The sequence below is a fragment of the Spermophilus citellus genome, assembly GCF_964194105.1.
Source record: "Spermophilus citellus genome assembly, chromosome: 8".
Classification (NCBI taxonomy): domain Eukaryota; kingdom Metazoa; phylum Chordata; class Mammalia; order Rodentia; family Sciuridae; genus Spermophilus; species Spermophilus citellus.
Genome location: NC_138189.1, coordinates 117,066,114 through 117,080,105, shown reverse-complemented (window position 1 = coordinate 117,080,105; position 13,992 = coordinate 117,066,114). Strand labels below are relative to the sequence as shown.

At 39.6% G+C, this 13,992-nt stretch overlaps 2 protein-coding genes across 2 annotated transcripts in view; both read left to right on the top strand.

The window, feature by feature from the left end:
* Positions 1-5,530, top strand: part of HERC6 (HECT and RLD domain containing E3 ubiquitin protein ligase family member 6) — a 50,469-nt gene extending 44,939 nt beyond the window's left edge. Inside the window, exons 20-23 of the mRNA XM_081304787.1 lie at positions 989-1,059; positions 2,653-2,836; positions 2,924-3,026; positions 4,700-5,530. Coding sequence (XP_081160913.1) covers positions 989-1,059; positions 2,653-2,836; positions 2,924-3,026; positions 4,700-4,914 — 573 coding nt within the window. The 3' untranslated portion in view covers positions 4,915-5,530. The remainder of the gene's footprint in view (positions 1-988; positions 1,060-2,652; positions 2,837-2,923; positions 3,027-4,699) is intronic.
* A 6,054-nt stretch (positions 5,531-11,584) lies between these two features.
* HERC5 (HECT and RLD domain containing E3 ubiquitin protein ligase 5) overlaps positions 11,585-13,992 on the top strand; it is a 58,257-nt gene continuing 55,849 nt past the window's right edge. The window contains exon 1 of the mRNA XM_081304568.1: positions 11,585-11,971. Coding sequence (XP_081160694.1) covers positions 11,707-11,971 — 265 coding nt within the window. The 5' untranslated portion in view covers positions 11,585-11,706. The remainder of the gene's footprint in view (positions 11,972-13,992) is intronic.

Here is a 13,992-nt window from a genome sequence, read left to right as displayed (position 1 = left end):
CAGGGCCGCACACGTGCTAGGTGAGCGCTCTCCCACTGAGCCGCAATCCTAGCTCCTAATCTGTGATTTTTAAAAATAATTTTTATAGTGTCTTAAATACATTATCCTTTGTTTGTTTGTTTGTTTGTTTTTGAGATGGGGGTCTTACTGTGTTGCCCAGTCTAGTATCCAAGCAGGTGGACCCAAGTGAATCTCTCACCTCAGCCTCCTGAATTGCCGGCATTATAGGAGCACACCCTTGGGCTGGGCTTGGGATCCAAACTACTTTTTTTTTTTTTAAATACACACCAAGCATTGAACTCAAGGGTGCTTAACCACTGAACCACATTCCCAGCCCTTTTTTATTTTTTATTTTGAGACGGGGTCTCACTAAGTTGCTTAGGGCCTCACTAAATTACTGAGGCTGGTCTTGAACTTGGTGACTCTCCTCCATCAGCCTCCCAAGTCACTGAGATTACCGGTGTGCACCACCATGCCTGGCAGATCCATACTTTTTTTTTTCAAGTTATAGATGGACATAATAACTTTATTTTATTTATTTTTTTATTTATTTTTATTTTTATTTTATTTTTTTGTGGTACAGAGGATTGAAGCCAGTGCCTCACACATGCTAGGCAAGCACTGTACCACTGAGCCACAACCACAACCTGGATCCATACTTTTTGAAAGATATTTCACTTGTGTACTACAAAGTTTTTGCCCACTTGCTCCTTGTTTGATACCTTATATCTATAGTTCACCAAAAATACAGCAGCTACTCAATTAATATAAACAATGAAAACAGATAAATAATAATTCACTCTTGAAATCTATATACAACATGCATTAGGGTAAGTTTTAAAAATTGTTTATGTGTATTTAAAAGGCTGAACTACATGACAAAATCATGTAAATTTTACAGGGAAAAATGTCTGGAAATAGTGGTATTGTGGGGTGGTTGATTATTCAGACTTAGTCGTGTTTAGTATGGAAAACATTGTGGTTACAGATACACTGGGATCAAACTGATGCTGATTTAATTCCAAATGGAATCTCTGTACCTGTGGACCAAAGCAATAAGTAAGTTTTACCACCTAGACTCTCTACTCTGAATATTCATAAAATGTTTGTATCATTCACCAGCATACCTCTGGTTCCAGGGAGGGAAGAGAGGAGTTGATTTAGGTATCCTAGTTCCCAAAGGTTGCTTAAAGGGTTGGAAATAATCATGTCTCTGGTGAAAATGCCTCCTGTAGTGACCCTCCTATGTTAGTCCATTTTCCATTACTGTAATGAAACACCTGAAGCTGGGTAACTTTATAAAGAAGTGGGCTGGCAATATAACTCAGTGGTAGAGTGCTTGCTTAGCATGCACAAAGCCCTGGGTTCAATCCTCGATACCACAAAGTAAATTTAAAAAAAAAAATAGGTTGATTAGTTCACGAGTCTGGAGATTCAGGGTCCTGTATCTGGTGATGGCCTTCTTGACAACAGAGTTCTGAGGCTGCACAGGACATACCAAGACAAAAGTCGAGAAATGCACATGTATGTCTCTTCTGGTTTCTCTTCTAAAGAGGCCACCAGTCTTCTGTCATGAGGGCTCCACTGGGATGACCTGAAATAATCCTGATCATCTCCCAAAGGTCCTGTGTGTAAACGCAGTCAGATTAAGTTTCCACCCCCATTTATGCCTCACAATGGAGATTTTAATATATGAAGCTTTGGGGGACACTCAGACCCTATCTAAACCATACCACATACCTTTAGAAAATTCATCATGTAGTGGAAATTGCATCTGGCAGTGCAAGAAATAATTCTGTAAAGGGACATGTGTGGGAAGAGGAAAGAAGAGAGAGGGAGAGAAACAGAAGAAGCAACCCTGAGAACATCATGTTCATATTGAAATATGATTGACAGCAGCTATCAGGTAAAGGAACAGGACGTGCTGGAGAGGAAATTTACATTGTAGAGCTACCTACTAATGAGAGACAGCCAGGCAGGTCAATTGAAGGTCAGTATGGCCAGAGATGAAAATAGAAGGGCAAAGAGGCTGCTGAGTCAGGCAAGGGTTAGGTCATAGAGGGGTTTTTGACCTTAGCTAGGAAGGTTTGCAGTTTATCCCTCAGTAAAATGTGAAGCCTTTGAAAGATTTTTAGCAGAAGAATGACTTAAGATGATTCAACTTTCATTCTTTTTAACTTTACAATGGTCTGAAATCCATATGTATTCTATAGAATCTGTACTTCAAATCTTGAATTTGGATCTTTCCTTGGGCTAGCAACAAGTGGCACAAGACTCCTTCCTGGTGCTGGGCAGAGGCAGCAAATCCTAGCTGCTCTACAGGGTCATGAGGGGAAACAACTAGTACTCTATAGCGAACTGTTTCAGCTCGGATGATCAGTACCCTAGGGGGTATTAAATGCGAGTTTGATTTATGATGTTTTCAATTTACATACAATGGACTTATTTGGATGCCCCCCATTGTAAATCAAGCCAAGGAGCATCTGTATTCAGATTTGTGTTATTAAAGAATTCTCCTGACTGAATGAAGAACTGTGTAGATCGAATTTATGTTCTTTCTCAATAGAAACGGTTTATATATATATAAATATAATTTTTTTTCCCTAGTCATTGGGCCATTGGCCATTTGTTTTTTTCTCCCCTTCTCTCCAGGCAGGACTATGTTTCTAGGTGTGTTGATTACATTTTCAACATCTCTGTAAAGGCAGTTTATGAGGAATTTCATAGAGGATTTTATAAAGTCTGTAACTGGGAGATAATTAGACCTTTCCAGCCTGAGGAACTAATGACAGCGATAACTGGAGATACTAACTACGACTGGGAACAATTTGAAAAGGTAGGTGATACCTAAAGTATACCCAGTTTTCCAAACAACTTGTATATATTCCATTCCCAAAAAAACATTTTTTCCCTTTCTCTCAAGAATTCCCAGTATTATGACGGGTACCACAGGTCACATCCAACTATACAGATGTTTTGGAAAGCTTTCCACAAGTTAACTTCGGATGAAAAGAAGAAATTCCTCCGTAAGTACTGCAATATCAGAGAGGTCTACAATTATATCTCTTTTAAGACAATTATCTTGTTTGCAATGAAGTCAAGTTCTTAACGGTAGGTCACATGTGTTAATGGCAGAGTAAGGAGTAAGGACCAGGTTCCCTGCCTTCTAGAACAGCATTCTTTTCCTTACACAAGCCTGTTTCCCATTTTAAAAAATAAAAGAAGTTGGGCACGATGGCATATGCCTGTAATCCCAGCAGCTTGGGAGGCTGAGGCAGGAGGATCGCAAGTTCAAAGCCAGCCTCAGCAATTTAGCAAGGACTTAAGCAACTTAGAAAGATCCTGTCTCAAAATATAAAAAGGACTGGGGATGTGGCTCGGTGGTTACGCACCCCTAGGCTCAATCCCTGGTACAAAAAAATAAATAAGAGTAATAGACATATTGCTGTTTTACAAAGTCTTCCACACTAACTAATCCCATTTTTAGACTGTGACCTCTTTCCTTATTCCAGATGGTTTTTTTTAATGTTGTTGTTTTGTTTTTTACTTCATTTTGATATAGGGGCTCACTAAATTGCTTAGACCTTGCTAAATTGCTGAGGCTGGCTCTAAACTTGTGATTCTCCTGCTTCAGCCTCCCAAATTGCTGAGATTATAGGTATGTGCCAACAGGCCCACCTCAATTTTTGATACACACTCTTTGTTATTTTTGTTGCTACTGAATATGTTGTTGCAAATAATTGTGAGTTCTTCACTAATAAGTCCAAACTACCTTTTTAATCCTCTCTTAAAGGGAAACTTGCTTTATCCCAGTGCTTCAACTGTCTGTATTTTCAATGAGTTCACTTAATCATCCTCCCTTGGTTTTTCCCCCTACCTTGTATTGGCCTACAATAAAGCAACCTAGTCAAGAACAAAGAAAATTACTTCTATTTGGGGCTAATTAGGATTGAAATTTGGGAGAACACAAATTCAAACAACAAGTGTGCACCAAAGTTTTACAGATGGTAGCTGTATTTATAGCTTTAAACTGCAAGTGGGTTGGAATTAGGGCCCTTGTTAATCAGGAATTATGATTAGTGCTGGCCAAAGTTAAGTCATCTTAAAAGAAAGAGATTGGGTGTGGTTTCAGTCTCTGGGTAGTTTGGGGGAAGGGGTCCACTGTACAGAAGGTCAACAAAGGTTAACAATGTTTCAAAGGCCAGCTCCAAGGATGCCCATGTCTACAGACCAGTTCAAAGGTTCAGCTATGCACTTGTCTGAGATCTGGTTAACCTCCTGATTTCATTTTTGGTGCTCTGAGCCAATGCTACTCCATTTTGTTTTTCCTTCACACTTGAAAGCTCATCCAACTCCTACTAGAGAACTAGCCAGTGTGACCTCTCTGAGGTCTCCCTGACCAGACCAACATGCCATCTCTCCCTGCCCTGAGTCTCAGTTCCTCCAGTTGACTCTTAAACTTGTATTTCCTAGTCGAGCTAAATTAAACTTCTTTATATCTCGCTATTATATTTTCATGTATGTAATTTCCTGGCAATTAGATCGTGAACTCATGGAGGGCAAAAACCAAACGTCCATGATATTTCTAGCTCTTTCTACGTGTGAACACTCAACATTTAGTAAATGTCATCATTAATTTATTTTCATAAGTTTTGCTCTTTTCTATGAAGTACCTTAACCAAATTACATTCCTTTCTAGTGTTTCTTACAGGATGTGATAGGCTGCATGTAAGAGGCATACAGGATATAGGAATAAAATTTCACTGTCCCACAACTTTCAGTGAAAACGACTGTCCAAGATCATTGACATGTCATAGTATTCTATACCTGCCTAAATATTCTACAATGGAAAGAATGCAAGAAGCACTTCAAGTAGCCATCAACAACAGCAGAGGCTTTGTGTCACCCATGTGACACCACATTGTAATGATCACCTTTCAGAGTCTCATGAAGGCCTCAGGCACTCAAACCTCTCAGTATTATCAACAATAGTATTTTCTGCTGGGCAAGGCATAGGCCTGTAATCCTGGTGGCTCCAGAGGCTGATTCTGGAGGAGTGCAAGTTCAAAGCCAGGATCAGCAACTGGGTGAGGCCTAAAGAAATTTAGTTAGACCCCGTCTTTAAATAAAATATAAAAATGGGCTGGGGAGGTGGCTTAGTGGTTAAGTGCCCCTGGATTCAGTCCCCAGTACCAAAAAAAAAAAAAGAGTAGTATTTTTAGTTTAACAAAATTATGTACAACAACATCTCCTGTATCCCTAACTTTGCTATTAGAATGTTTGCTTTTACTGAATTATCTCCTGAACAATTTAAAAATAAACTGAATATGAATAATATTGATATTTTTTTAAAATTATTGCACCTCTAACATACTGCCCGCAAGTCTGAAAGCCTGTCAAGTTTGAAAAAAATAAATAAAATGTAAACTAATTTTTATGTTTTAAGGCTATGTAGATGCATATTTTATGTTACGTAATATCTCAAGTTTTTATTTTAGCAGTTTGCTGGATAGAAAAATTTAAATATTAAAGGATTCATTAAATCACTGAAGAATCATTCTAAAAGCAGTTATAATTATTTTGGTGAAACACTGAGCCCAAGCAGGAACTCCTATTTAGAGTTGGGGAAATGCGAAGTTAAAATGTGTCATTATTGTGGCTATAGAGTAAATTAAGGGAGTTGTAACTGCCATAGCAAATAACTAATGAATTTTGTAGACCAGTTCTACCTAATGTTAAATTTTAAATTATTATGTAGCCAATGGAATATTACTCGGCCTCAAAGAATGAAACTATAGCATTGCCAGTAAATGGATGGAACTGGAAAATAACATACTAAGTGAAATAAGCCAATCCCAAAAAACCAAAGGCCAAATGTTCTCTCTGATATGTGAATGCTAGCCCCTAACAAGGAAAGGTAGAGAGGGGAAATAGAGAAATTCATTGTATTAGACAAATGGGAATAAAGAGAAGGAAGGGGAAATGGGGTCAGGAAAGACGGTAGAATGAATAAGGCAGAACTTTCCTATGTGCATATATGAATACACAACCAATGTAACTCCACATTATGTTCAACCACAAGAATGGGATCAAAATTATAATGGGCTGCAACCCATGTATGTATAATATGTCAGAATACATCCTACTGTCATGTATAGCTAAAAGCAACAAATAAGAATAAAATAAATAAAGATTTTTTAAAAGTAAAAAAAATTATTATGTAGCTTTAAAATGATTCTAAATACAAAATTTGCCATATTTCCTATTTCTCTATTTCCCCTCCCTACCTTTCCTTGTTAGGGACTAGCATTCACATATCAGAGAGAACATTCGGCCTTTGGTTTTTTGGGATTGGCTTATTTCACTTAGTATGTTATTCTCCAGTTCCACCCATTTACTGGCAAATGCCATATTTTTTCTGTGATAACAACTTGAAGGGTAAGCCCTTTGCTATGAGAATGTTATATCATGCTTTATCAGAACCCATATGTGAGTTTCTGACTTCAACCATTAGACTCCAAAATATGTATTAAACCCAAGAGTTTGGCAAACACTTTGAGAGCTTAGGTTGTGGCAGACCACACTGTGTTGGCCACTTCTCCAAAGATCAAGAGCTTCTGCCAGGCAGGGCTGTCCAGGTAGCCTTTGAGCCAAGTCCCAAAGCCTGGCCAGGCAGCACCAGCACTGCCCACATGTCTAGTCTCTGCTGAGAACTACTCTTACGCAGGGATACTTGAAACAATCAAACTTTTACTTTCCATCCTAATTGTGTCACTGTAGACTTTAATAATTAGACTCCAATGAAATTGGAACTTACACACTATGTGGTTTATGTATCTTCCCTATTGAATATATTCTCTGTGAAATTTATTTCCATTATTATTCTCCTCAAACATAAAAAAAAACTTTGTGTGGCAATAAAATGTGTGTTTCATAAAATCATACTTTGATCATCTCCTTATTTTAACTGTACAAAACAAAGTATAGCCAGGCATGGTGGCACACACCTGTAATCCCAGCAACTCAGGAGGATTGCAAGTTCCTAGGCAGCCTCAGCAACTAATTGAGGCCCTAAGCAACTTAGAGCCTGTATCAAAATAAAAATAAAGGGCTGAGGATGTGACTCAGTGGTTAAGCAACTCTGGGTTCAATCTCTGGTACTTAAAAAAAAAAAAAAGTAAGTGTAAGTTGTTCTACAAATTCCTGCTGCTGTCCTAACCATTTCAGAAGCCTTGTGTTAGTGGTACTAGTGGTATCTGGGGAAATGGAAGACTATGGGACCAAGTCCATACTGGGTTTTGATGTGAAAAAAGGACAGAGGTCACCTGAAGACATACAGAACAGAGAGAACTTGCCAGGGTTACTAGATATAACAGGGTCAGTAAAACTATATGCCCTCAAAGAAATCCTGAGTTACTTTAGATTTGTCTGTTTTCAACGTTAATAAGTGGAATAACTCTATTTGAATTAGATTTATTCTATTTGAATTTTAAAGGAAAAGGTAATCAGGCTGGGGATGTGGCTCAGTGGTAGGGTGCTTGCCTAATGTTTGAAGCCCTGGGTTCAATTCCCAGTACAGAAAGAAAAAAATAATAAAGGTAATCTCTAAACTTAAGGGTTCCCCAGTACCTGATCTTTTACCACCATTACTTTTTTGTTTGTTTGTTTTATTTAATGCAAATGGGTGAATTGTTCTAAACAGTTAAGGGAAAAAACAGTATTAATTCAATACATAATCCTTCAGAAAGCCAGGGAAGAAGGAACACTTCCCATTTAGTTTTGTTTTGTTTTGGTTTGTTTTTTTACCTCAGCAATACCCCCAGTATCCAAAAGAGGCAAGCCAGGTGTGGTGGTATAAGTCTATAATCCCAGCTACACAGAGATTGAGACAGGAACATTTCAAGTTGCCTGGCAACTTGGTGAGACTCAATTTCAAAATAAAATAAAAAGGGCTGGGGATGCAGTACCTGCCTAGCATGTCTGAGGCCCTGGGTGTACGAGTAAAAGAAATTGAAGTGTAAAAGACCGGGCATTGTAAAGTTTCTAAGCTGCATTGTAAAGTTTCTAAAAAGTGAAGGACCAGGTATTGTTAAATTCCTCCGCTACACCCAAAACCTGAAATTCCTTTAGCTGTAAAGACAATGCCCGGAACTGCCCAGTATATATTCCCCCTGACCCTCTGGTTGTTTAATAACCTAGGACCCTGTGTAGCCTGGCACGTAGGCATTCAAGGCCCAAACCAATCAGTTTGAATGCGTACCCTGCTTAGGAGTGACCAATCACCCCCGCCCGCCCTGTTCCCGCCAATGAATGTACTAATCAAGTCTAAGAATTGTTGTTTGATTTTCCCGCGGTGTATGGTGATTTGTTAAAGGAGACTGTGATGTGTGTAAAGTCCCCGCCCTCCCCAAAAAGTGTACTTAAGCACTGCTCAACCCCTGCTCGGGGCTCTGGGCTGCTCTCTCTCTCCTTGAGTGGGCACGGAGTCCCAGCATGCTGGATCAATAAATCCCCTTCTGCCAATTGCATGAGTGGTCTCTTGGTGGTCTCTTCCTCCGACACTTCGCCGGTCCCTTACATGGGTACAATCCCCAATGCTGTGGGGGGAAAAAAAAGACAAAGAACAAAATAACAGAGATACAAAAATCCAAATTTTAAAACATTGAACACATGCAACAAAACAAAATGGGTAATGCCTATGAGCAAGTGGGAGTTTAGCCTAGAAATGCATTAAAAAGTCAATTATATTTTACCATATTAACAGGAAAAAATACAATTAGTACAGACAGAAAAGTAACTTGACAAAATCCAACACCTACCCATGCATGATAAATATTTTCAGCACACAAGGACTAGAAGGGAACTTTGCCAACCTGATAAAACCTGCGTAGTTAAGCTCATACTTATTGGCGAAAGACTTAATGCTTTCCTACTAACACCATCTCTCATCATTTTACTAGTGGTAGGAATCTATACAAGAGGGCAAAGAAAATAAAAGGCATACAGATTGGATAGGAAGGAACAAAATTTTGCAGAATCTACAAAAACTAGAACTATTAAGTAAATATAGAAAGGTCTCAGGATTCAAGGTCATTGTATAAAGATTAATTGTATTTCTATGTAGTCACAAGAATTATAATTGAAATTTGAAAAAAAGTACCATTTACAATATCAAAAAACAAGAAATATCTAAGGATAATTTTAATAAATATGTACGACTATACACATAACATTATAAAATATAATCGAAAGAAAGCTTTGAATTAATGTAGAGGGAGAGATCATGTTCACTGAAAAAAACACCAATTCTTCCAGAATTCATATATAAATATGTGTGTATATTTGTGTGTGTGTGTATACACACACACACACACACACACACACACACACACACATATATATACACACTTTTTTTTAAATTTTGAGATGATCTCACTATGTTTCCAGGCTGACCTTTAACTCCTAGGCTTAAGCTTTCCTCTAGCCTCAGACTTCAGAGCAGCTGGGGCTACTAGCTAAAGCACCCTGCTAAACTGATAATTCAATGCAATCTCAAGCAAAATCACAACAGTCTGTTTCGTAGAAATTGATCAATTTGATCATCAGTTGATCCTAAAGTATATATAAAAATGCAAAGGATCTAGAAAAAGCAAATTATACTGAAAAAGGACAATGCTGACATGCTCATATGAACTGATTTTTAAAAATATTTTATTAGTTATTGATGGAATTTTATTTATTTATTTATTTGTATGTGGTGCTGAGAATCAAACCCAATGCCTCACACACGTAAGGCAAGTGCTCTACCACTAAGCTACAATCCCAGCCCCTATCATATGAACTGAATTTGAGACTCAGGATTTATAGTAAATAAGACAGTGTGTGGGTAGAGTAAAACAGATATATAGGTCAGTAGATCATATGGAACAATTAAAAATCCAGAAACAAATCACGTAAATTAATGGAGATAGGCAAAGCTGGAACAAGTAGAAGTCCACATGGAAAAAAATAAATACTACCTTTACTCTCTCCCCACACTATAAAGAATAATGTGTTTGAATACAATAAAGACCTAAATCTGTAAAACTTCTTGAACACAAGTGAGAATATCTTGCAATCTTGTGTTCAGCAAAGTTTTCGGGTGAAAAAAACAACACAAAAGGAAAAAATGAAAGAACTGCATAAAATATAACTAGCTCTTCAAAAGACAATTTTAATAAAATGAAAAGGTAAGCCACAGACTGGTAAAAAAAATTACAATATATATTTATATATATATATGGGGCTGTAGCTCAGTGGCAAACTGCTTGCCTTGCATGTGTGAGGCACTGGGTTCGATCCTTAGCACCATATAAAAATAAAGATACTGTGTGTTCATCTGCAAATAAATAAATATATAAATATTTAATAAAGGACATGGTGTAAAACATCTGAAGAACTCTAATATTATATAGAAAGAACCCTCAGATACGTGAAGCCATTGATTTACTAAATGGGCAAAAGATTTCAATAAACCCTTCACCAAAGAGAGAGCTGTAGATAGCGAAATAAGTACACTCAAAAGACACTCAGTATCATTAGTCAGTAGGGAAATTAAAACCAAAACAAGATTACACTACAACTGTTAGCAAAAGTTACACTACAACTGTTAAGTGTGGAGTGACATTGCTGGAGAGAATGTAAAATGGTACAAGCACTTCAGAGTACAAGCACTTAACAGTTTCTTTTGAAGATATCCAACCATTTATCAAAAGATACAGCAATTCCACTTATAGGTATTTACCCAGAGGAAATGAAAACATTTGTTTCCTCAAAGACTTGTGCACAAATATTCATAGCAGCTCTATTCACTGTAGCCCCAAACTGGAAAGGACTAACACGACCATCAATTGGTGAATGGATAAATAAATTGTGATATATCCATATCATAGAATGCACAAAGCATAACAAGGGAGGATACTTGGGCAACACAAAAGGATGAATCTCAAAGCATTATGCTAAGTCAAAAGATCAAACACAAAAGACTACTTTGGTATGATTCCATTGTATAAAATTCTAGAAAAGGCCAAACTATACTGACAATAGGACAGATCACTGTTTACAAGGCACGAAGATGCGAAGGTGCGTGGGGTGAGAAGGGGGTGGACTGACTGACTGCCCAGCTTTCTTCTTCAGTTTCATTTCCGTTCTATGTTTTGAACCTGGAACTGACGCTAAATACACTTTAGCTTGTGTTTTCACCCTACAACCTTCTCTAGAATCGGCAAGCGTCAGGGTGCCTCCTAGTGGAATCGCAGTTTCCTCGAAAGCCATCCAGTCCAGGAATTCAGGTGGCCGTGGTCCAGCCCGGAGACGACCTCCTCGGCCCACTTTACCACCTACCAGAGATTTCTTTCTCGGACCGCCTCCCAAGCGTTTCGAAACGCTCGGAGTTTCCCTTTTAATTTCCTTTTCGCCTTACAAACACAAAACCAAAACAAAACAGTTTCGTTTTCTCCTTTGACTGCTGGCCCCGCCCCCAAACAGCACGTGGGGAGCCCGGCGTCGGGGCAGGGGCGGGGCAGGGGCGGAATCGAATCTCGGACACCGCGGCGCTAACTCCAGCTCCACAGCGCGACGCCGGGGCTGGAGACTGGCGGTCCTCGACGTTCTCCTGTTGCCTCGCGGCCGCGGAGCCAAAAAGAAAAAAAAAAAAAAAAAGCAGTGATGGAGCCGAGGCTGCCGAGGAGGTCGCGGGGCCGCGCGCGCTCGAATCCCGGCCGGGCTGCCGCGTCCCGCTCCGTGGAGCCGCACTGCGAGGGACTGTGGCTCTTCCCCAGCGCCTCGGGTCTCCGCAGCGCGTTACTCCGGAGGTCCGAGACTACGCGCCAGATATGCTGCACGTCGAGGCGCCTAGCGGTGCTGGAGCGCGGCGGGGCTGGCGTCGAGATCCACCAGCTGCCGCCGAGGAGCGACGGGGCGAGGAAGCCCAGTAAGTGGGGCGTGCGTCGGTCTCGAGTGGGGGGTGGCGTGGCTGGCACTGTCGCTTTCCCTGAGAGGGATTGGAGTGCGATGTGCTGTCCTTCGCCTTGTACGGGTGGGAGCGGTCAGAAGGCCATTTGGCTTGCGGCTGTGTCTGGGGCGGCGGACGCGCGCCCGGCCCAGGTGGTCTCGCGGTGCAGCGCACCTGAACTTTCCTGTACCCGGGTCCCCACTGGTCGCGGAGTTCGCAGGATGTTGGTCAAAATTGGACCGTCCTTTGCAAAGTGACCCGCGTGGGAGTGTACGGAGAGCATCTTCATCTTCTTAGCCACGGTCCTTTTATAAGTGGTTGCTGTTCAAAGTTGATTTCCACCTCCCCCCGCAACACACACCGCCACCTACTCTCCCCGATTTTGTGAGCCTTGTAGAGGCTTCAGTTATCTTTATCCGCGACAGTATAACATTGGCCTTCAGTTGCACTTCGATCAGATCCTAATCCCCGTATGGTGGTTCTGATTTATCTTATTGATCTTTAGAAAATTCTGGTCCGAAGTAAATGGTGTCTTACTGTTGTGTTGTTTTGAATTTAACTGGCGTGAAATCGAGCATTTTTTCAGTTCTCCATTGGCCATTTGCATTCCTTTTTCGGTCAACTGCCTGTTCAAATCCTTACCTGGCTTTTAAAAAATTGAATTGTGGATCTTTTTTTTATTCTTATTTATTTGTAATAGCAATTTGGATATTGAATAATAGCTCTTTGCCTCTCGTATATGTTGTGATATTTTTCTGCCTTGCCTTTTGTTGACCTTATTTCTTCCTGTGCACAATTTAAACTTTTAAAATCATCTATCCGACTTTTTCTTTTATGGAGGTGTGTGGATTTTTAAATTAGAAATTTATGAACCCTCTGAGATATAAGGTAGTGATTTTAAAGTGGTATTTTTTTTGTGACGCGGTGAGGGGCGGGGTTGCTCTACAACTGAGCTACACCCCCAGTCCTTTTTTTTTAATATTTATTTTTTAAGATGTAGTTGGACACGATGCCTTTATTTTCTTTTTATGTGGTAGGGAGGATTGAACCCAGGGCCCTGCACGCCCTAGGCAAGTGCTCTACCGCTGAGCCACAACCCCAGCCCTCACCCCCAGCCCTTTTTGTTTTCCAGTTAGGATTTCCCTAAATTGCTCAGGCGTCGCTGGAATTTGCTATCCTCCTGCCTCAGCTTCCCAAGGAGCTGGGATACAGACATGCGCCACCGCGCCCAGCTTAAAGTTTTATTTTTAAAGTTAAAATTTGTTATGTTTGGAATTGATTATGATGAGTCTGAATTTATTCGGTTTTTTCCCCCAGGGGACTGAATATGATTAACCATTACCATTTCTTGAATATCCCTCTTTTTTAACTGATTTGAAATGCTTAGTCTATAAAAATACATTAAAAGATAAGTAAAAGAAGGGGGGGGGGTTAATCTGTTGGGCCATTTTTGTTCCTCTAGTTCTTGTAAAATGGTTTGTGCTTTTGAGATTTTTACAAGAGTAGATTCTATTTCATTAGAATTAAAGAGTGAAACAAAGTCCCCAAACTATCCTCTTAATTTTTGTGAACAAACTAAGTGAGATTAAATAGTAACTGTTGTAAAAATTTTTTTCCATGGTTTCCCCCTTTAAAAATATTCCCCCCAAACACAATTCTTGCTTTTAAATATAGGCATTAGCTTTTGAGGGGAGCTTTCTGTGGGTGTTTATTATTGGTTTTGGATAGCATGTCTCAGAATACACAATATATTTGTTCTTGAAATGAGTTATGTTACTCTAAAATTATGTTTTCTTACCTAGTTTTTCATTTGTCACTGTAAATCTAATTTGTCTCAGTTTATTAAAAAAGGATTTAAACTGGGCAAGTAGGTGAATGCCTGTAATCCCAGCAGCTCTGGAGGTTGAGGCAGGAGGATCAGGAGTTCAAAGCCAGCCTCAGCAATTTAAAGATGCCTTAAGCAATTTAATGAGACCCTGTCCCAATATAAAAAGAGCTGG